General features: G+C 32.8%; 1 protein-coding gene across 2 annotated transcripts in view; it reads right to left on the bottom strand.

The window, feature by feature from the left end:
* Positions 1-24553, bottom strand: part of LOC134255876 (uncharacterized) — a 34397-nt gene extending 9844 nt beyond the window's left edge. For both annotated transcript variants that reach the window (XM_062738461.1, XM_062738462.1), the window contains exons 1-11: positions 24421-24553; positions 17080-17173; positions 16452-16616; positions 16025-16129; positions 15548-15794; positions 15080-15247; positions 14322-14421; positions 14120-14231; positions 13851-14012; positions 12301-12383; positions 11565-11643 (exon numbers count right to left, since the gene is read on the bottom strand). In XM_062738461.1, the coding sequence (XP_062594445.1) occupies positions 11565-11643; positions 12301-12383; positions 13851-14012; positions 14120-14231; positions 14322-14421; positions 15080-15247; positions 15548-15794; positions 16025-16129; positions 16452-16616; positions 17080-17109 (1251 nt within the window). In that variant the 5' untranslated portion in view covers positions 17110-17173; positions 24421-24553. The remainder of the gene's footprint in view (positions 1-11564; positions 11644-12300; positions 12384-13850; positions 14013-14119; positions 14232-14321; positions 14422-15079; positions 15248-15547; positions 15795-16024; positions 16130-16451; positions 16617-17079; positions 17174-24420) is intronic.
* Positions 24554-25300: the final 747 nt, after the last annotated feature.

The following is a 25300-nucleotide window of genomic DNA, read 5'->3' as shown; positions in this document are numbered from 1 at the left end:
GAAGGAGAGAGGTTCAAAATATTATGGCCATAAGATATCAACTCCCCCTGCCCTTTTAATTTTCAGAGGGATGGGTGTGGTTCAAAATATTATGGCCATAAAATATTGAGTCCCCCTGCCCTTTTAATTTTATAAGGAGGGGGGTTCAAAATATTATGGCCACAAAATATTGAGTCCCCTAGCCTTTTTGTTTTATGAAAGAGGGAGGTTCAAAATATGATGGCCATAAAATATAGAGTCCCTCTGTCTTTTAATTTGTGAAGGAGGCGGTTCAAAATATCATGGCCATAAAATATAGAGTCCCCTTCCCTTTAATTTTAGAGGGAGAGTGAAGCGAATGGATTCAAGATATTATGATAAAGAAATTGATGATTTTATTGTACATGTATGGATGGGTTTCATGTTGAGTGTGATAATGATTGCCTTATATTGGATTTCTGTTACATTTTTGGTGGGATTTTAAATATCTTGGCTGTAAAATATTGACCATGTCTTACCCAGGAGCAGAGAAGAATGATTTTAAAAGAATATATGCATTTCCACATATAAACAATAGAGCCCCAACACCAGACCCCTCACCCATGGGCTATGAAATTCACAGTTTTAGGAGAGGCATTTACTAAGGAGTTTATATGAATGAGTTTATTGATCAAAATGAGTTTACTCAGGTGACCTAAAAATGGATAAAGATGAAAATGATAAATCTCTCACCCAATATGTGTATTGTGTATGTACATTAGCTTTCATATGATATTTATGTTTCTTTTTAACCAACGAAAATGCAAAATAAAGATAAGTAAGGCAAAGGTCACAGGTGAAAGGTCAAAAGTTGAAAAATGGAAATGGAAAAATGGAAATCTTCAAGGTTAAGGTCCAAAGGTCAAGGTAATGTGGTATCCAATGAAAGGTCTTGCCACAAAGAATGCATGTGTGAAGTATGGAAACCATAGTCCTAACCCTTCAACAGTTATTGGCAAGGTTAAAAATTTTTTAAGTAGGTCAAACTCAAGGTCAAGGACAAAGGGTCAAATTTCTAGATATTAAGTGAAAGGTCTTTTCACAAGGATTAAATATTTTAAGTGTGAAAGCACTAACCTTAACCCTTTAAAAAGTATGGTCAAGGTTTGCTTCTTAAAAGTAGGTCAAACTCCAAGGTCAAAGTTCTTGGTGTCTACTGAAGGGTCTTCTGACAAGGATTTAATATTTGAAGTTTGACAGCACTAGCCAAAAGTTATGGCCAAGATTAAGTTTTTTCATAAGTAATGAAATCTCCAAGGTCAAAAGGTCAAGGTTGTTGGTATCCAATGAAAGGTCTTGTCACATAGATTACATATATGAAGTATAATAGTCTTGGTTTATACTGTTCAAAAGATATGGCCAAACTAAATGTTTGGATTTTTTGTTTAAAAGTGGGTCAAACTACAAGGTTGGGGTCAAAGGTCTAAGGACTAAATATGATAAGAACCAATTTTGGCCCCTAAAAAATCAACATTTTGGAATGATATTTAGATTTGTTTCAATTGATATTTATTTTGTAGAAGAGATTATTTTAGAAATATTTCCAATACATTTTTCACATTAATACGCACTCACTGGCTGTAAATGACATTAGAAGTAATGCTATTATTTGCTATCTAACATAAAAAGCCAAAAACATGCCTTTTTCTTGGTGTTTTTTTTTCTTATGGGAAACATAGAGCACAGTGTAGAACATACATACCTTTTCTGTCACTAATTAGTATTGATTAAATACATCTTTGGTAATAATATAAAGTTTGTTCTAGGCTGCGCTCTATACTTTTTAGGAAGAAGAAACTGCTTGAAAATCAGCAGTTTTATACAAAATATGCTAAAATGGCGGGAAAACATGAAGTTCATGATGTCATATTTCTAAAATAATGGCATTTTTATCAAATTGAAAATGACAAATAAAGGTCCATGTATAGCTGTACAAATTAAAGCTATAATAAAGTAAAATTTAGATTCCCATTTTAAGGGGCCATATGAGACAATTATCATATATTGCTCTTTGGTGGTACCCATGATCTTGTCATAAGGAATCCACAAATGAAATATGAACTTCAAAGTCATAGCTCCACTAAATCAAAATTTATGGGCAAAAGTTATGGGCAAATTAAAGTTTTTGTGGACAAACAGACAGACAGACCGACACAATAAAGAATGTATACTCTCAAAACTTCAGGGGCATAAAAAGATAATCAATAGAATAAGTAGTTGAGCACTAATGGTATCAAATAATAAATCTTAGAGTAGACCTACATGTTCTATTTTTACTTGCCCAACTTGCCATCATTTTTCACAATCCAAGGTTATTATTGATGACTAATTTATTTGCCACAGTTAGTGTACCACATTTTGACTAGGTCCTTAAAATTTCTATAACTAACAAATGAGAGACCATTTTAAATAGACTTTGTGTAAGAGAGGCGAATAGAATGTTTTAGCAATGTACATTGTTTTTTCTTTGTCAATTTTTTTTTCAGTAAGCACATGTGCAAATGAAATTTTTAATTGTGTGCAAGACAACTAGAACAATCAGAGATATTTTAATTTTCTTTGAATATATTACTTCTTTAAGTTATTTCATAAAATTGCAATAAGAATCCATAAATGGCTTGGAAAATGAAAATTTAAAAGCATTGAAATGACCATGACCTTGACTGAAATTCCAGGTCAAAGGTCTAGGATCATGTTGCAAATGCCTATATGATTTTAACTTTTAAAGATAGAAGGGTTTATATTAAGGTAGGACACATTTTTCCTCAAATTCAATTTTTCTGAAACTTTGAGATTTTGTTCTAGAATACAAAATCTCTCTTAATATATAATATGAAAGAAATTCAACTGCACATATTTTGCCCACATCGTCTGAAATATGGCCTATCAGACCCCGGTAAGAAGATTGTGAAATCAAAAACTCAACTTGAGAATGAGCCTTATTTAAGCATAATTAATTGATCTATTGCAAGTTTGTGTTATAATTTTAATTCAGATAACCTTTTTGTTACTTTAACTTAGTAAGTCATATCGATACTGGACCATTTGAGAAAAAGTAGTAACTAAAAATAGAACATACATAGCGTTGGAATTGAAAATTCACATGTAAATATCCTACACTTCAAGTTTTCTAAAGAAAAAATGTATAATTCAATTTTTGCAAAACAGAATGATTAAAATGGGTCCCAAAATAAAATGTGTGAAAATAAAGAAAATTGAACCACTAGTTTTTGATATTTTGGCGATTAAAAAAATTTCAATCGCAAAAAAACTATAAGATTCAGTAGATGACGTCACAATATTTGACCTATGACCTCTTGATATGACCTTGACCTTTATAGTACACAAAGAACGGAGACTCATTATACATGTCTCCAAATATCACCCTCTACTATTTATGGAACAGAGGTACACTGCATTTTATATCAGACTGTTATATGCTTGTTTTTTGCACTTAGATAGCATAAACATTCCAAAATGTATATTAATTTAAAGCTCCCAAGTGACCAACATATAGGATTCTCTAATTTTTCACAAAATATGATGCAATCATGTCAGAACTTGTTATTTTTCTCACAGAGGTCATTCATTGTTGTCAATTTAGTAATATTATTCTTTTTTCCTCGAGTATTTTTTAGAAATTAGTAATAATAGAATCCAGGGGTGTTTGTTCTACTTTAAGCACAAAATGTTGAAGGGTGATACCTCATTTAAGGGGTCATCAGATCCTTTCTCAATGATCAATGAAGCAAGAATTTGTTGTCCAAAGCAAAAAATATAGTATGATTACTTGTAGCATCAACAAGTATATATCTGTCCACCATTTATTACTATTGCCATGCAGCTTACTAACAAAATATCTATTTTTTAACCCACACTGGCCTCACTTGGCCTTTGAAGAATATGTTAAATAATATAAGATAAATTAATTGTGTCTCATTTTTATTCATTTATTGTTTCCAAGTCTCCCTGATCATTAAAACTATGAAAACTCTATTTGTATTATACAACAGATATTCTTGCAAAATTCTCTTATTCTATTTACCTTTCAAATACATTATTTACAGGTATGAATCATCAAAGATGCATGGCCAAGGGTAATAACTTTGCCCAGCAGAATACAATTTAATAAAATAAAAAAATCGGACCAGAACACTTGACTAATTGATCCTGATGTTCGAATTGCTAGTAAAAATACAATACCCTTGCAAACTAAAATTAACTTATATCTCTGTTTGCCTCTGTTGCCAAGAACTTGATAATTTTTGTTGTTCCCCATCACACATAGATGATATATGCCAAATTTGGTTGAAATTGGTTAAGTTGATTCAGAGAAGAAGCTTAAAATGTTAACAAATGACACACAATGAAAGTTGTTATTTAAAAAAGGATATCAATAGTTCCCCTAAGTGACTCAGGTGACCTTAAGACTTTAGGGTACAAAGAAATGTTATCAGTCATATCACTTTCATCATTATCTAGCAATGCATTTCAACTAGGGCTGTATCAATATATCATATCAAATCGAAAAATAACATCCAATACGTCTCGGACAGACTGTTTTTCTTGTAATTATGTTAAAACATGTAAAAAGATGGGAATTTCAATCAACAAAGATTATATTTCTTTTTTCTAAAAAATACTCGGAGACCTCCATCACCTCTTGAGGGTGACATTGTAATGATTGCAATTGCTTTGATTAACTCTATTTATACACATGAATGTTGTATGTAAACTAACCACCCCTCAACCTGGGCTACCCTATCAGTGCACTCTCTAAACACTGTATTGCATAATATAGAAACCATAAAGGGGAAGCAACAAGACAGCAGGTATTGTTGACCTCCTATGACACCCCCCTTTGTACACACAATACACAGGTGCTACACCCCCGTGTAACCTCCTCAATGGGGAGATACCTTTTGAATTAAATTCTTATTCAATAGCATTGCTCCTTAAATTTCCTTTTTTCAAATTGTAAATTACAATTTACAATTGTAATTTTTTTTTAAAAGAATAAATACCTGATGGGATTCAGAGAAAGACACAGAAATAAATGTATCTTTATTTATTTTCTATCACTCATCATGATACATGTGTATTAAAGTTAATTGATGTAGAATATTGTTGGTTTAATAGTAAAAAGAAATAATTATTTTTTTATTTCCTTGGTAACAACTTATGATTATATTATTTCTACCCTCAATTATTTAAGAATTGCATGAATGACAATGTGGAAAAAAATGCACTTTTAATTTATAAAGGTACCCTACTCTCAAGTAGTTGAAGTGTGTAAGTGGGAGAAAAGTTTTAGATTCTTTGCAGGCATATTATATCATCACTCCATTTTCAAAAAAGTTCAATAAGGTGACTCAATATTTTATGGCCATAATATTTTGACCCCCCCCCCTATAAAATTAAAAGGGCAGGGGACTCAATATTTTATGGCCATTATATTTTGAACCCTGTCCCTCTTAAACAAGAAGGGCACGGGGACTCAATATTTTATTGCAATAATATTTTGAACCCCCCTCTTTCATAAGTCAAAAAGGCTAGTGGACTCAATATTTTATGGCCATAATATTTTGAACCCCCCTCCTTATAAAATTAAAAGGGCAGGGGGACTCAATATTTTATGGCCATAATATTTTGAACCCCCTCTTTCTTAATCCCTCTATAATTAAAAAGGAAGGGGGACTCAATATTTTATGGCCATAATATTTTGAACCCCCAACCGCTAAACTTAAAAGGGTAGGGGGGCTCAATATTTTATGGCCATAATATTTTGAACCCCCCTCCCTATAAAATTAAATGGGCAGAGGACTCAATATTTTATGGCCATAATATTTTGAACCCCCTCCCTATGAAATTAAAAGTGCAGGGGGAGTCAATATTTTATGGCCATAATAATTTGAACCCCCTCCCTCATAAATTAGAAGGTCAGGGGGACTCAATATTTTATGGCCATAATATTTTGAACCCCCTCCCTCAAAAACGAAAAGGGAAGGGGACTCAATATTTTATGGCCATAATATTTTGAACCCCCTCCCTATAAAATTAAATGGGCAGAGGACTCAATATTTTATGGCCATAATATTTTGAACCCCCTTCCCTCTTAAATTAAAAGGGCAGGGGGACTCGAGATTTTAAGGCCATAATATTTTGAACCCCCCTCTTTCATAAATCAAAAGGGGGACTCAATATTTTATGGCCATAATATTTGAACCCCCCTTCCTCTTAAATTAAAAGGGCAGGGGGACTCGAGATTTTATGGCCATAATATTTTGAACCCCCTTGTTTCATAAATCAAAAGGGCAGGGGGACTCGATATTTTATGGCCATAATATTTTGAACCCCCCTCCCTATAAAATTAAAAGGGCAGGGGGAGTCAATATTTTATGGCCATAATATTTTGAACCCCTCCCTCAAAAACTAAAAGGGAAGGGGACTCAATATTTTATGGCCATAATATTTTGAACCCCCTCCCTATAAAATTAAAAGGGCATGGGGAATCAATATTTTATGGCCATAATATTTTGAATCCCCCTCCCTCTTAATGAAAAGGGCAGGGGGACTCAATATTTTATGGCCATAATATTTTGAACCCCCTCCCTCTAAACCTAAAAGAGCAGGGGGACTCACTATTTTATGGCCATAATATTTTGAACCCCGGGTTCAATATTTTATAGGGGGGTTCAATATTTCGCAGCGATATTTTGAACCCGGGTTCAAAATATCGCGGGGTTCAATATATTATATGACACCGGTACTGATAAACTTAGAAAAGTGCTGACAATCTTAGTCGGTGCTGATAAACTTAGACAATTACTGACCCGTTTACTGTCCCTGCTGAAAAACTTAGACAAGTGCTGACATTTACTGATAATTACTGTCCCTATTGTTCTCGCTCTCGGGGAGGCTGCAGTGGTGTGAAATTGATTTTTTTTAACATAGATCATTATTTCATTTATTTATTTTTTTATATAATTTTTAACTATGTCCAGATGATATCTTTAGGAAAAAAATGCTTCTTTGGTCTATTTATAGAAAATTGATTTGTAGAAAAAGAGAAGGGATAAAGAATTTCAAAACCTTCAAAAAGATAAGCAACTAAAAAAAAAAATAAAAATCTTTCTTTAGTAGTTAGATACCAGGTATGAAATTTTACAGAGGTTTTCTCCTTTTCGTAATTAAACAATGTTATTACATGACATGCATTTTATAAATATTTTCTTAATTAACGTTGACTCCCTGACTTTCTTTAATATTAAATTAAAGAATTAAACTGTAAGGTTAGATGTGTTTTATTCAATTTTGATTTAATTTATTCAAATTAGTTTGAATAATTTTAATGAACTCATAGCGCGCGGTGAGGCCGTGGGTGCCCCCTTTTGAGGAAAGGCGTTTTTTTTTTTAATATACTTTTCTTATTATGTACAATTTTAAATTATGTGGAGGCCGCCCATATTTGTTTTTGTGCAGTCAAACATACCCGAATCCAAGCATTTGCAAGAAGAAACCAAAATTAAAAGACAGACGGGGATTTAAATTAAGAAAAGACTTTTTATTTTATTCCTTGGGCAGGGGGAGGGGGCTACGGGCCTGCATTGATCATTGATCCTTTGACATTCATTGATAAAAGTACTGTCCGCATTATTCTTTAGAAATAATGTACATCTTGTAGCTGATTTTCGAATCTGGATTTTCTGGATCCCCACCTGAAAGTGATATTTTAATTCAAATACATGAAAAACTATGACATTTTATATTTTTCATCTTTTGTCTATGCATACTCCTGAAACGTTTCAAAACTTTGATAGAAATTAATATCAATGTTCTTTTCAATTAGAGTGTCGGTTCACGTGGATCTAGTTTCTTTTTGTCTTTTCAAATTAAAACGACGAACGATGAACATGTATTTATTTATTTTATTAAAGTAGAACACACAATTAATACTGTCGTGTTTAAGTTTGTACTCCTTTTTATCTGTTTAGGTACAAAAAATTAATAAATTTAATTAACTTAATAAATCGACGTTTCATAGCTTTGTTCGGTATTTAAACCAGTATCATGATTTGACGGCAACACTGATTTTTATTCGTCCAAAATTATTCAAGTCGTTTAGCTGGTATCCAGCCGAATTACATAATCATTCAACATACAATCGGAAACTCTGTGAAGCACCTGTGTGTAGAAGAAATCGTCTGAGGCGATCCGAGTGTGTACGGTAGCGGGTAAAGAAGACAATAGGTGTCACTGCTGAATTATACAGAAGAACACTCGCCGGTTTTCACTGGAAGTTAGTTACGCAACATTACGCGACAGGTAGACTCTTCTTCAAGACAGTTTGAATTTGAGAAATTCAGCACCAACACATACGTAATACAAATATGCAATGTACAATCCTTCAACCTCTTCTTAGATTAAATAAATATTTTTTTTTTAATATGCCGACGTAACTTAAAGATAAATTTAACGATTAATGAAAAAGAAGATTGATGTAAAAACCAACCGGGGAAAGGCACAAATTGATTAAAGATTTAAGCGAAAATAAATATATGAGAAGGGGTACATTACATCCAAAGTTTTGTAAAAATTACTGGTTCCTAATATGTTTTGTTAAGTCGTGTTAGTGTGTGTGTGGGACAGTTGAGTGAGGAATTTGTTTGATTATCAATCAAATAAAAATAGTTCATAATATATTTCCTTAACTTTTTCTCAGTAATTAAGAATAATTAAAAATCAAACACAATTTATATGCAGCAGTATTATGACAGTAAAAAAATCAGCCGGAGTTAAACTATACATGTATTTTAAACTTTGCCTGGGTCGATACATTGATTTTTTGGAGAGAGAGAGAGGAGGGGGAGAGAGAGATGAATGGTAACTCGTCACGGAAGATAGTGGGAACCTACAGTTAGCGAATAGTCTTAATCTTTTGAAAAGAATAAAACCTGAATCAAATAAATAATGATTACGGGACGGGTAAAAATTGATCAAATCATTCGAAAAACTTACACATTTTTATAAATCATATTCAAGTACCGGTATACTAGATTTTTTTTTTCATGTAACGTGTGTGCATAGAGGGGGGGGGGGGGGGGGTGGGGGGTGGGGGCTTATAGAGGGTTCGAAATAAATATTTGTGAGCACTGGTTCGACGGACTAATGACTTACAATTTTCACTTCTTCGTAAAATATTTTACTAGACAAGTCCGCATTCTGCCTTATTATTATGTTAATATCACCGAGAAAAATTAACATTTTTGAATTAAAATAACTTTTTAATATATTTTATACTAAACTCGGACATTTATCTGTGAAATTCTTAATCTGTTTTTAATATGTGCTTATTTGTAATTAATTGTGTCTTATTTATCGCATTCCCTTTGAAAGAGGATTAAGACATTCCAATTGACAATCTGTGTCTCTGTCGAAATAACTGTTGCTCGTTAGGTGTTAATGCCTCGGGATTTGTTAATCCTTTACCAATAACTTTATTTGTATAATTACTTTATAACCTCTTTCGTGTTTATTCTATCAAAGAAACACACCTGTCCATCAATTAACTCAACTAGTGTCAAAAGTCAATTATTGTATACTCTTAGTCTTACAAATATCTATGTCCATTTTAATCTCTTCAGTTTGGAGGCCAGACGCTCTACCGGCCACATCCAACTCGATCAAGTCTCGTAAGATATTGTTAAAATTCATGTTGATTGTTATTCACCATCGTCTTTAATAAATTCGGAAACCTGATTTGCCAATTCTTGGACTTTATATTGAAAGACTATAAGAAATACGGCATCTTTACCCTTATTACGGCCCACAGCGCCACAACTTTGTTATACTCGCCAACATTCCTTCTTCCCCGTTTATGCTCAGGAACGGATTTAGCCCAGGAATTACCTTCACAACTTATAACCAAAATCTCTAACTGGTTATATTAACATCATAACATCCTACGCCTACCTATTTTAATGAGATGAAATTTAATTTCGGCACATACAATTAAATTAATTCCAATTCACCGATAGCCACAGGGGAAAAATGGAACGTACGAAACATGTAATATTTTTGTTAAAATTGAATCATGATTAAAAAATACTTAAAGATTAAGTTTAAAAACTAAATACTGATCTAACCCCCTCGGCAATGTGAATAAACGGAGCACTTGTCAAGGATTTAAGTAACTTAAAGTGTCAATACTGTTTGTATCTTTAAGAGAGAGTGAGAGAGGGAGGGAGAGAGTGAGAGAGAGAAGAAAAATATTTGAGAGTGGTGCTACTGCTAATATTAGTCTTACCGATGAACCCTGTGTAAGCGACCAAGCAACCATTCATTTAGAAATAATGTTTTAAGTGACAAAATTAACAAGGCATAGTACAAGTTTATATATGGAACACTGTACTGTTCAATAGGGGAACTCCCGTATGAGCAAATGAAACCGGAAATCGTAAACAGAGGTATATAATTATATGACTTGTACAGATGTCCGCGAACATTAGGAAACTGAATTACCTAATAAAAATCAGTAATCATCAATATTTAGAAGATTTCCTTTTCTAACAAGAGACATCTGTCCTGTTTGTGAAAAGAAACTTGATACAACTTTCCGATCGTGAAAGGGGGGGGGCTCAACATTAAAGTCAGATATCTGTCTGCAAAGAAATAGATGAAAACTAACTTGATGATTAATTAATTTTAATTCTCTAATTGAACAGTGATAGATATATTCAACACATAAATTTAAACTTGATTTACTCATAGTTATTCTGAATTATTTTACAGATATCAATAATATTTAGATTAAAAAAATTATAACTGCCTGGGATTTTTTTTATCAAAAATTAAAATAAGACTGTTTTTAAATGCAAAGTATAACACACAGTCATTTTCACACCACTGCAGCCTCCCCGAGAGCGAGAACAATAGGGACAGTAATTATCAGTAAATGTCAGCACTTGTCTAAGTTTTTCAGCAGGGACAGTAAACGGGTCAGTAATTGTCTAAGTTTATCAGCACCGACTAAGATTGTCAGCACTTTTCTAAGTTTATCAGTACCGGCAGTAAAAAGGTCAGTAATTGTCTAAGTTTTTCAGTAAAGACAGCACATTGTCAGTAATTTTCTAAGTTTGTCAGTAAAAAATGGGAATGTCAGTACGTTTCTGACTTAGTAGTGTATTGAGCCATTTCAATGACCAGCTAAAAGTGCTAATTAGGTCAGGCTTCGGTACACAGTCACTTTAAGTATTGAGTGTAAATCATAACAGACTATGTATTAAGGGACTGCACATGACTTCAACAGATCAAAGATTTCTTGAGTGATTTCTTAAAGAAATCAAAATAAAATTTGCTTAGGAAATATTTGCTTATATAGGAGTAAAAATCAAGACAGGAGACTCGGTTGAACATATGAAGAACTGGCTTGAGTCTTTGAGAGTCTCCTGTAGGAATTGTAGCCATCTAATTGATTCTTTTGTTCTGGTAACCAAGAAATGCATTAGACTTGTTTCTTTATGGATGAGATCACTAGATCTACCCACCTCACTATTCTTTAGGGCATCTAGTAGGTACACTATTAGAGGAATCTTCTCAGCCTCAGTCTTCTTACTGAACACATGCCTACAACAATTACAATACAACAATGACAGTACGTCAGTAACGTTCAAAACTTCTTTAGGATTCATCATCAAGTGCCTAAAATATAATGATCTATAACATTCATGAACTCCTCAGAATTGTACACCACTCGGTGACTTATGAATAATATTTTCAAATCTATCTATGAAATCGAGCAAAATAAACTTTCTCATTTCTTATGAAGAGACAGATTGAATGATTGATTGTATATTGTCTTATGTCTTGTTCGAAAAATTTCACTCCTATAGAGATGTCACCATCTACCAGTGAAGGGCCTTTACAGGGCTTTACACCTACTGTGACATGGGCCCTAGGTATATGAGGTCTCATCTGAGGACCTGTAACTTTCATGTCCAAGTCCTGAGCACTTGGCAAAGGAACAATTGATGTCCATTTCTTATTGACTAAGGTGACTGTGATTCATACACACAACCCTCCAATCACAGAGTAAGAGACAGAAAAATGTTTGTTCTTCTCATAAATGAACTTGTATTGCAATGTCATTATAGTTTTTTTCAGTAAAGAATAAATAAAGTGAAAAAGCATATGCAGTTTTATATTTATGATGTCAGGTCATGTTTAAGATAAAAGTATATAGATGCCTATAAATAATTAAATAGCTTTGAGGGTGCTACTTACAATTTTTTGAGGAACATCTCTAATTTGACTGATGCAGCTTCATGCATATTTCTGAGCTTCTTCAATTCTCGCACATGAAGAGCCTACAAATAATATCAAATTTCATTACAATAATATAGGTAAAAAATCAAAGTACTCAGAAGTACAGAGAGCCGGGCTCATTTACAGAGTAGAATGGATTTCTTACATGAATCACATTTATATTCTGATGAAAAAATTATTTTAAAACTATCAATATAAATGATAAGACACTGACAGTGAGTTTTTCAATCCTAATACCACGGTCCGATTTTGTCAGAATCAGAATTAATCTGGTACCGCAGCTGAATGTAAACAAACAGGCCAGTCTGGTTCCCTCTCCTGCTTTACCTCGTGTGTGTAGAGAACTACGGTAACACTGATTATCAAAAATCCTTACGCTAATGAACTATGTTCTTTGACTTAGGAAGTTTTCAAAGTCATTACTACTAATGTTTATTCTATATAGATAAAACTTCCTTTTATTTTTGTTGCTTTATTTAGCGTTTGTATTATCTCAAAAGCGGTTGAGAGTAAGAACTATATTTTTGCACGTAACTTTAAAATGGCGACTATGGGGTCAACATCCTGCCTTGAACAGGATCACATAAGCTGGCAATTGCTCTTTGAGCAATAAGCCCGGCTAAAAACTATGTGTCTAATTTGATTTTATGATCCACACCTGTCAACTTCATGTGATACAGCTCTTTAGATCACGTGATCCTACCAACACTTACATGTTTCAGTGTTTTACTGTGTGATCTTACCAAGACTTGCATGTTTCAGTGTTTAAGTGTGTGATCCTAATAACACTTATATGTTTCAGTGTTTTACTCTGTGATCCTGTCAACACTTACATGTTTCAGTGTTTTACTCTGTGATGCTACAAACACTTACATGTTTCAGTGTTTTACTCTGTGAACCTACCATTTCTTACGAGGGTTGTCCAAAAATTTCGTGGACAATGACGTTTTTGTGAAAATAAATGGTTCTATATAAATCTGTTGTACATCAAAATATTTCTTATGAAAAAACAAGTCAGAATGATTTATTTTTTATTGATGGAACGTTATATTTTTGTAAAAATCAGTGTCCTTAAAGATCACAGATAGTGCGCACGGACCAGTTTGACGTTAAGCGAATTTCATTTTTTAAATTTTATTTTCACAAAAACATCATTGTCCACAAACTTTTTGGACAACCCTCTTACATGTTTAAGTGTTTTACTATGTGATCCTACCAATACTTCCATGTTTCAGTGTTTTACTCTGTGATCCTACCAATACTTATATGTTTCAGGTTTTTTTTTCTGTGATCCTATCATTACTTACATGTTTCAGTGTTTTACTATGTGATCCTACCAATACTTACATGTTTAAGTGTTTTACTATGTGATCCTACCAATACTTATATGTTTCAGTGTTTTACTATGTGATCCTACCAATACTTACATGTTTCAGTGTTTTACTCTGTGATCCTACCAATACTTACATGTTTCAGGGTTTTTTTTCTGTGATCCTATCATTACTTACATGTTTCAGTGTTTTACTGAGTACATCCTTCACATGCTCTTTCTTCTGTTTATCTTTTTTCTCAGATTTCTCTTTTTCTGAGATGTTTGTTGTTATAGCAATATCAAGAGCAGTTTGGAATTCCTCCACAAAAGTGGTTAGAGTTGTCAGGGATTCTTCAATCTACAACCAACACATATTGAATGCCCATATAAATTAATGATTTAATACAGGTAGTTTTAAATGTTATCCATTAGTAATTTAGGACATAGATAGATAAAATCACTCACCTCTGGTAATATATAAGTTGCAATATCTTGTTTTTGATCTGGCCCCATTAGCATTAACTGGTACTCAAAGACTTCAAAAAATTCCTGTACTTGCTTAATAAATATGGGTAATCTGAAAGGAGATAAGTACATGTACATATGCAAGTTTCATGTCTTTTAAACCTAAAAATTTAATGGAAAGTTGAAAGTCCTGTTTTATTACCTGGAATGTGCATATTTAATGATATCGTGTCTTTCTTCCTGAGGTAGTTCCCCGCTTCTTCTGGCAAACAAGTCACACAGAATCACCAGCTTAGAACATGCTGTCAAAATACAACTCATTACAATCCGCTATAATTGTAATAGTGAAAATGTGATCAAGTAATATAAAATTGACTATATAAAGACCTACAGTGAAAACAAAAGACCCATAGGCCAAATCCTCATGTGAGTACCTTTCGCAATGCTGTCCTTTGTAAGATTTTTATTCCATGAAAAATTGTGACCCAATTTATGGCCGCAGTCCAATTACAATCATGTTATGAATCTCTGAATCTTCACAAGAGATTGTTTTAGTACATGTATCAATAGTATTACCACGGCCTTGTAGCTATGGAGAAGAAAATTCTTTTCTTGTATGTACAAAATGTATGTATGCATTACATAAAGTTTGATCCTGATTTTAATCAATTCTAGGTCCAAAATCTAAGGAAAACATCAAGTGAATCAACATCATTTAGAAATGTTTGCAAATGATGATATTATTGTAATTCTTGTACATGACAGTCAAATGTCTAGTTCTAATTCACTAATAAAACCCCCTTCCTCTGGCCTCAAGACATTATTTGAACAATTTAGATTATACACAATCTTGTGGTTCTTAAGAAGTTTTTACCTACCTCTCTCTATTTTTAGATGTATATTTCACATGAATTTCACAGAATAACCAAAAACATCTGACTAGTGTGCTTGATTTCTCACCTACAGCCCCTTCTCGGGTTGTCTGTTTGATAACATAACACAACTTCTGGGGATTTGCAACCAAAGCATCCTCTGGCATCACTCCTTTACTATGGGGCTTCTTACACTTGAAGAGATCTATGATTCTATTGGCACAAGCATGCATATCATCAATCAGACTTACTATTTCTGCAAACAAGAAATGGATAAACAAGACCTTAAAATTCAAACAAAAGGTAAAAATTCTCTATTTTAACTCTGAAATTTAACTCAAAACTATTCAGAAGATTAGTACAATCAATTATTTGTAAACTTAATTTTTGAAAACAACAAGTTTGAGTTCAAATCTTTTATTAACATATATAAGACTTACATAAAACATTATGAAAGCTGCTAAAATATAACAGTTACTGCTAAAATAAGTACATTTACCATATTTAAACATACATATGATTACTTTTCCCCTAGTGTTGATATTTCTAGACTTACGATGTTTTAGAGCTGTATTCCGTAAGAATGTTTGACAGAGAGCCGTGAAAGCGTTAAATTCTGGCATGTGCTCCAGAACTTTGATACAATCCTTTGCCGTGTCCTCCGATAATCCAGAAGGCAAACATTCATTGTACAGATAGTGGAAAATGGTGGTCAATATATTGTCAGCCATGCCATTAAGGGGAGATGCCCTCCAGTTATGTTGAGGGACTGTTAGATTCAGAATTACAGAATGTAACTTAAACTGAAACAAAGAGAGGTTTATTGAATACCTATATTATTGTACAGTCAGATTTATATAAAACTCAAACAATGTTACAGTTTCAAAGTTGATTTAAAATTACAGAATGTAACTAAACTGGAACAATGACACAAATCCTTTATATCAATTCATGTAAAAATTCTCAACTCTATTTAAGTTATCAAATAAAGTACAACCTTCCAAAATGAAAGTCTCATTGATATTCTATTTACCTCCCTGCCACTCTTTGATTTAATCACCAGATCAGAGAAGAATCCTTCCTCTAAGGCAGGCATAAAGCAATAAGAACTGTCTAATTCCACATCTTCTGATTTAACCTGGACATATATATATATACATCTTTAGAATGTTTTTCCTTTCTATGGTTGAAGCAAAGCCCTAATACATGTATATTAAGTGAACCACCTAGACTAAAACTCTTTAAAAACAAAATTTTAATATGACTGAAAATGCAAATAAAATTTAACAATTTCATAAACTTTACATCTTACTGTGTTAAACTGTAAATTGATTTTTTCACCCTAATTATTTGTAAATATTTACACTAATACAGTGTATAAAAAAATAATTCACAAGTTTGCATTGTAAAATCCAGTGTTTTGCTTCCTCTAATTAAAACTTAACTTTAATTATTTCTACCTTCTGACATTGAAGAATACAACATCGTTCACACGTTAGCAGCATCAGATCCTCAGAAGTCTCCACTTTGAATTCTATGACGTGTTCTGCACAGGTCCCAAAGAACTTCAGAGATATGACATCACATTCATGCCTTCCTATCGTGGGCCTAATTCTCTTAACAAACTGTAAAGACAATGCAATGCCTTTATATAGAACAACTAAACTAAAACATCTCAGCATTGATGTATTATAATTTTGCAGTAGGTTGTTTTCCTTAACTATTCACATACAAGTCAGATTTGGGGGAGTAAATTTTCCTCAAAAACTCATTATGTTTTGACATACAAGCAAAGCCTTGAAAATCTGTGAGGAGAAATTATAGTAATTTTGTTACAACCAAAACTTATTCTTCCTCTTCCAAAAAATATTGAATTTTCTTTAAGACTGGCTTTTTATTCTGACCTAGAGTTGTGGACCAACATACAACTCTTATAATCTTAAGTTATAGGTGAGTATCTAGTATGTACAAACCAAAAAATTTATTGCTATTTGAAGAACAGCATATTATAATGTTATTAAAAATATTACATTTAACAGAATATTGTAATGTTATTAAAAATATTACAGATGTTAAAATTATACAAACCTCATAAGTATCTGAGTTAAAGAATGGCATGATTTCTGATCCATCAGGTACCTTCCATGACACATCATTGTTTTCATACAAATGAAACTGACACCTGTATAAAATATGAAAGATCAATGTGACAAATTATAGTTCCTTTGTAAGTGTACCGGGAAACTTTACAAAAGCAATTTTAGTTAAAACAACATTTTTGTAAGCAATAGTGTTGGTCTCGCCAAAACTACCATGACCAGAATGCTGAAATATTTGAATGGAAAGTAGCTAGGATACATACAGTATAAAAACTCATCACATTATTTTATTTCAACAGTACAATTACCATACAGTAAGGGTTGATTTTTCTTTTGTCAACATAAACAGGGTCCATTCAATAGTTCATTCTCTTAAACTGTACAACAGTATAGAGAAAATACAAAACATAAATTATGTACAATACATATAATAATCCAAACTCTGCTTGCTCATTGGAAAATTTGTCTGACAACATCAGAACATGAATTGGTATGTACTAATCTCAGGAACAGAGCAACGTTTCAAAATTAGTTTGTTTCGATTTTAAATACTGCATTAAATAACTAAAATTTATTTTTGTTTTGTTTTCCATAAAAACAATAACTCACATTACAATATTTTTCTGATATACTAGTAATTTTAGAGAGATTTTAGTCAATCAAAACTCACAGATAAACTCAGTATCCCCGTATCTTCTTGAAATACAATAGGTAATTTTTTTAAGTGCCTGTGCCTCATACACATGTGCTTCAGGATTTAAAAATGTTTATTGTTATCCAAAATCTTAGATAATCATGCATGATTGATTTATATTTCACACCTAATTTTTTTTCTTCAGAATAAAAATTTTGATAAACAATCTTAATGTTTTAACATATATCTTAGACTTTAACAAATTTAAAATAAAATTGGCAAGTTCTATGGTTCAAAGAATGACAGAATGTTGGGTGGTCAGACAGCACAGAAAAACAATATGCCTCTCCCTCCCCCTTCTTCCATCTCACAGCATAAAATTTTTTTACAGGTAGGAATATCATGCTTTGCCTAGATAGAACGTTCTATCGTTAAAATGATATTGTCCTACGGACCCGGTTTAACGATAGAATTCGTTCAGTGTATTCATAATGTAGCAAAAGAAACATAGGCGATAACTCGTACTCACTATAACTCAGTGCATTTACTACGAACAATCTAGAGAGTTCCGAATGTAAACATGGCAGGTAAATTTGAAGCGAGAGAAAAACGTTGAGAAAATTAATTGGATTTTCGTCTTTAGATGGATTATTTTCCGAGATAAAAGGCATAAGCAATATCAAAAAGGTTTGTTTTTATTAATTTGGTAGTTATTTCCAATGCAAGTCCTTATATATTCTTCAAAAACGTTTCGGAGCGGATCCGCTCCGATTTGCTACGTTGCAAGTATATGGGACATATTCTAACTGTGGCGAGGGCTTGTACCGAGACACAGTTAGATCATTCTAACTATGCTTTGCCTAGCTGCAAAAATGTAGCCTTATTTATGACTTTATGTGTAAGTTGCATTACCAAACCGAAGCCTGAGTAATGCTGATTTTAGCTATTTAGAATGTTTTATTCACTAATTATCTGCAATATATCCATTAAATCAGTGTGAGTTAATTTTTTTTTTGACTTATGTTGCTATTCTTAGGAGAATTTTGCTTTTAGAAGCCATGCATTGTGTGTCCAAAGTAACAGCAGAAAAAAATTCTATTGAATAAATGTGCAGTGGTCCAAATTTTCTCTTCCCCCAAGCGTTGTTGTTCGAGTTCGCAGTGACAAGCAACCCTTCGCATCGCTTGCTGTGCTCATCATCATAGAGTAACAAGCGACCCTTCGCATCGCTTGCTGTGCTCACCATCATAGACTGATGATAGAGTAACAAGCGACCCTTCGCATCACTTGCTGTGCTCACCATCATAAATAAATAATTAAGAGCATGGACTTGTGCTTTGCACTCTTCTGCCTCTAAATTTGAGTCTATGATAGAGAACCTGTCTTTTCCTAAATGATACATATTTTGTCTTCATCTGACAATGACATTAACATTTTAAACAACTCTGCTCGGCTTGGGAACCAAGATTCTGGCATTCTTTTCCTGCCTCATTCTTTCAATTAATGCATCAATTGGATCTATACCAGGATTTTCAAATTCTATCCTTTAGAGCACAACAAATAACAGCCTTCTTCCTAATCCGAGATTCCTCTGACTATAACCCCTGCTTTTATATTATGACTTGTGCAGGTCATAATATAAAAGCGGAGGTTAGAGTCAGAGGAATCTCGGATTACCTTCTTCCCTGTTAACCGACCTACCCAAAATTTTTGCATCTGACCCTTAAACACCCAATTTTATGTTAACGCCCCCTACATCTACCTGATTCAAGATCAATAATTTACCGCCTGTCAATCATTAAATAACAATAACTTCTGATTTGATTGACAGGTCAGCTACCTGTGCTTCCTGATAATATGAGTTTGCATGTTTTGAAAACAATTACCTGGTCACGCGTCAAACGCTTTCATGTACCCGCATAGTATACACGAGGGTTAGAAAACTCCAATGTTTGAATTTTATTTCAAAAATTAATTGAAAGTAGATTATTAAAACATTGACATTATAAAATATATCTTTTTCTATCTTCACTGCTGTTTGTTACTTGAAAGTGTTATATCGTCCACGTTATCTGTAGAAAAAAGACCGCGTCCACAGAAACCGGCTCTATATTTGCCGTAATTGGAAGTCCGACAATTTAAATTATTTTTTTAAGAAATGGGATATAAGAAAAATATTCAGCACTAATAAACGGCATAACATATTTTTTAAAGATGTTTTATTTTGTACTATGGCTACAATCCGCACGATGTTGTACAGAAATTGATGTCAGAATTAATGCTCGAATTTCCATTAGCGTCTGTATATATACATAATGAAAATGTGAAGATAATTAATTATAGTGATCAAATTTGAAAAGAAATCTTTCTAACAATAAAATTTTGTTAACACGAAGAATAAAAAATAGGGAATATTTTAGACAACATTGTTGACCAGGAAAAAAAACATTCCGATCGCGGTAAATGCAACATGTTCACATGCATGACGAATAAGTGGATTAATAAATTTTTTATTTCAATATTCATACTTTTTTAATCAAGTGATTTCTTTTATTGAAGACTAAAAAAGATAAATAACATTGAATTGTAGTTTTTACTCGTGATTTTTTCTTTTATGTAAGGAAAAAAAATTTCTAAAACAATATACATGTATCTGATTATTTTTTTCCCTTCAAAACATTACCATGATTACGATGAATGCATTAAGTTTACAAACAAATTTCATATTAAAATAATTATTTTATGTAGTTTCACTCAAAACCAGACACAAAACACGTAATGTTGACCCTGATTACCAAACACAGACTTCCTGTGTAATACTACCCATACACAGATTTTTGACATCTTGGGTATTGGGGGTCTCCAAGTAAATAACACCACTGTTACTTCGACCACTCCCCTCCTCAGGTAACCGTACGGTAAAAAAATAGGGTCTTTAAGGGGTTCTTTTTAGTGTTGGGGGAAAAATATTGAATCTTAAGAATTTCATGTTCAAAAACTGAAAAAGATATACATATTCATGTGGTACATGTATTTCATGAAATTGTATGTTTGAAATTTGGACTTTCAGAGAATACCACTTGAGTTGTATAAAACATGAAATTTAATTTTAAAAGATAACTTTGACCTATGACATGTTCAATAATTTGTTTTAGTATAAGTTCATACCCAAAAAAATACCATTTAGAAAAAAAAATAATTTAAAAAATATACATATATTCCTATGGCCGATGATATATACACGACCGTTGTGCACATTATATGGAAAGTCTACTTACACGACCGTCGTGCGAATAGCTATTGCAAAGTAATGAGATATATACACGACCGTCGTGCATAGATATTAAGTAAAATCTATTTACACGACCGTCTTGCATATAGCAATTGCACATTACCCGAGATATGTACACGACCGCATTTATTGTCGTGTACCCTAAATTCGTCCCCAAACTTCTCGAGACCAGCACGTTTCGAACTTCGTATCGAAGACGTCATTATATAAATATTGCATGTAGTTGAGTGTAACATTGAAAATTTTCACCCCAAGAAAACCATTGTCAACCGAGGCGCAGCCAAGGTTGACAATGGTTTTCGAGGGGTGAAAATTTTCAATGTTACACTCAACTACATGCTATATTTATTATATTGTACTGAATGTTTTATACAAATACATATAAATATACATTTTTTTCAATGGGTGGCTCTGTAGTTCTCCGGTCTATCAATATTTTTTTTTCAGAGAGCTACAGATCTGCAGCTATGCTCAAATATTTTGATATTCTATCGGTTTTTGCCAGTAAGGTCAATGAATTTTGGAAAATCTAAAATAAAACATTGTATAATTCACATATCAGGTAATTTGGTGAGCATACAGTAACATGACATCGTTGAAAGCACGTTCGTGTTTGTTTGTTTTTTGTTTTTTTGTTTTTTAATTTTGTTAAAGAAAACGGAGTCGAGTCGGTATAATCGAAAGCAATTTATGTTCTCTATATAATGAAGAGAGGAAACTTTCCACTTCCTTTACGGTTCTCACAAAAAATCACCTTCTTTCCACTAATCAAAATTAAGTGTACGTTTAAAATGGTTATCCACGTGCAGATATAATTACGTTTATTTAGCGTCTGATTCATGCAGTTTTGTAATTAAGGTGCTATACTATAATTTGGAAGTCAAAGAGAATTATTAATAAAATTTTGTTTTTTTTAAAGTAACATAAGTTCATAAAAAACAGGTTTGACAATTATTTTTTGAAAATTAAATTTTAGTGCCTTTTGAAAATATATTGGTCAATTTTTTATACAATAATATAAAGAGAGATTCTCGATTTTATTTCCTAATATAGAGAGAAATTTCATTTTATTTAGGTTGTGCATTGTTTGTTCTCAATATTTCCCCAATTATACAAGATATCAGCACCACTAGCACTGAGATGTTTGAATTAAATCAGTGCGTCAGGTCATTTGTTCATGTTGTTTATTCCACAGAATCGATATCCTTAATATGATTCAGATTGAAACAAATGGTTTAATTAATACAACAAAGTTCAAAAGTCAATAAGAAGTAAATGATTTCTGTCAACAAGTGACAATCACTACATACATCGGATACATGTAACCAAGTAATTGGTTGTACATGCGAACCGTCTTAATTGGGACGAAACGCCTCAGTGCGAATGGTCTGTGGGGACGAACCGTCTCGCACTCAAACAAGGAAAGATAAATACAATGCATGTTTATGTTTTACGACGGTCGTTTAAATGGGTACAAGTCAAAACGGCACCTGGTGAAAACGGCACTTAGGAAATATGCAAAACGGCACTTGAGAGTAGTCAAAACGGCACTTTAGAAAAGTCAAAACGGCACTTTTTTTTTATTTTGAGAATTTGATATTGTTTATACAAAAAACAGGTCTTTATTTTTCATTTATAGTAATAAATTTGTATATTATTATTGATAAAAATCAGGCGCGGATCCAGGATTTGGAGTTAGGGGGGGGCGCCAAAATTAGGCAAGGGGTCTGGGGGCCGCCTTGAAGCCCCCAGTGGGTCCAGGGCAAAGCCCTGGTGGGGGCCCATGGGGCGAAGCCCCCTGAAGCTCCTGGATTCTAGAGATTTTGAAGGGTTAAAATGAGGTCTACCAAAGCCCTGGTGGGGGCCCAGGGGGCGAAGCCCCCGGAAGCTCCTGGATTCTAGAGATTTTGAAGGGTAAAAATGAGTTCTACCAAGTAGACATATTTGATTTACGCTAACTTTGACAATTTTAGGGGGGGCGCGCGCCGGGTGCGCCCCCCCTTAAATCCGCCACTGAAAATGTTTAAAAAATATTTTTAGGAAAAAATACTAATTCATTTGAAAATTATTATACTTTTGTATACAGTGGTTAGATTTTTTAAATGTACTATTTTTTAAAAGTTATATGTATATTATTTTTATATGTCTATTATTTTCTACAAAAGAGATCAAATCCAAATTATATTATTATGATCCTTTGAAATTCAAAAAATAACAGTATTGCAAATATGTATGTGTCACTGTTTTGGGGGGTACCAGTCACAGCTGACTAATTAGAAGCCAGTTGAGTATGTTTACTTAGAATACACTTGTAGGAATAAGAAACAAAAGACCATTTCACACCTCCCTTTCAATACTCTGCTGATCGTCAATTTACAAATAATAATTTCTATAGATGATAAAATGATGCTGTTATTGTTTATAATCTTGTCTTGAAAATAACGTTATATTTAAAAGCAATGCTGTTATTTCATTAATTAAAAAAAGGAGAAAAAGATACGGATATTTCAAGGAATAAAATGAGAAAAAATCATTTCAAATCTGGTATTCAAATGTATGAATCTGTGGAAAAAAATTATGTATATGCATAGGTAAAAATTCATACAAATATATCACTGAGATTTCATAAAAACTTATTACAGTGTATACATGACTTTAATTGTTTTCTTGGAAAAAATGGACCCTCCCAGAAAAAAATATAATATTATCTGTATATATACTCACACACAATCAATATATATATCAAATTATCATTGCATATATACTTTTTTCTGTAAGTGCCATTTTGACCAAGTGCCGTTTTCACCAAGTGCCGTTTTGCATAATCCAGGTGCCGTTTTCACTAGGTGCCGTTTTCACCAGGTACCGTTTGAACCATAATTCGTTTAAATAGTCATTGAAATTATATACACGACGGTCGTGCGAATAGTCATTGAAATTATATACACGACGGTCGTGCGAATAGTCATTGAAATTATATACACGACGGTCGTGCGAATAGTCTTTGAAATTATATACACGACGGTCGTGTATATAGACACTGCCTATTCCTATACCTACCTACATTATTTTTACCTTATTTCAATGTTATAGTATGTTTCAGATAAGGAGCAAAGGTTAACTTAAAAAAATGTTGCTACTCCCTAAACTCTACAAAAAGTAGACTGTTACGTAAGTCTTAGTAATATGATGTTTACCTTTTTCCCGCTAAACCTTCAAGGAATGAAGGATAAAACATTCTATTTTTAGATTCGACTCATTCTTCCTTTTCCGAGACATTCATGTTGACTGTCATCAACAATTTAGAATTCTCACTTAAAATACTCAATAACCAAGATAAATAAACAAAACAAACAAGGTTAGTAAATCAATACAAGACGTTGTTATTATTAAAAAAAACGCACCCTTCTATTCCACTGGTGTCAACTGATCCAGCCAAAGAAACGCATTCCACAATCTGAAAGAGAAAAAGAATGCAAATTTAAAAGAAAACTTTCAACTCTTATCACGACAATATGGATAAAAGTTAACTTTTATCATGCCTTCCATGTCCCGTAGTATTTTTCCTCGCTCGCAGAACTTGCATCCCTGCTGCTGTTCGCCATGTTTACAATAGATACGCATGCGCAGTTGCTACTTTGAGTATTAGGTTGTTCCTAAACAATTTCGAAACTAATAAGCCTATTTCATTTTCCCCCAACTTTTACTAATTAACAATCAGTTTAGATAATTCATTTAAATTACAATTCATTTTCCAGACAACAAAGTAATCTTTTTGCTGTATTTTTCATTCAAAAGCTTGTTCATTTGTAGTATTTAGATTCCAAAGTCTTTCTCTATCTGAAAAGATAGAGAAAGACTGAAAATGTTCTATTCTTTTTTTCTAGCATTTAATAACTACTTAAAGATATCATAATCTTGAAACTAGTGCGTCGTTTGCTTGCTGAAAATAGCCTGTTTTAAAATATTATATTAACTTTAATATACCGTATAAGTGGAAATTTTAGCGAGACGCAAATTTAGCAGTTTGACCTTAAAAGTTGGTGTTTTATTTTTAGCGAGGTGTAATTTTAGCTGACTAAAAAAGCTATAACAAATAAAGCGCAGTTAATTTTTTAGCGATATTCAATTTTAGCGATCTCGGCTTTCTCGCTAATAATGCCAAAATTAAATCCTCGCTAAAAATTCTGCTTATATGCGTATATTGTGACATATGATATTTTCAAAACGTTCTAATTTCAGCGATTTTTTATCTTTCATTTAACAAGTGTATTCAGACACACC

This window comes from Saccostrea cucullata, unplaced genomic scaffold (assembly GCF_032062105.1).
Source record: "Saccostrea cucullata isolate Sc308-1 unplaced genomic scaffold, CSIRO_AGI_Scuc_v1 ctg78, whole genome shotgun sequence".
NCBI classification, from domain to species: domain Eukaryota; kingdom Metazoa; phylum Mollusca; class Bivalvia; order Ostreida; family Ostreidae; genus Saccostrea; species Saccostrea cuccullata.
Note: the sequence above shows the minus strand (reverse complement) of the source record. Positions and strands in the feature narration are given on the sequence as shown.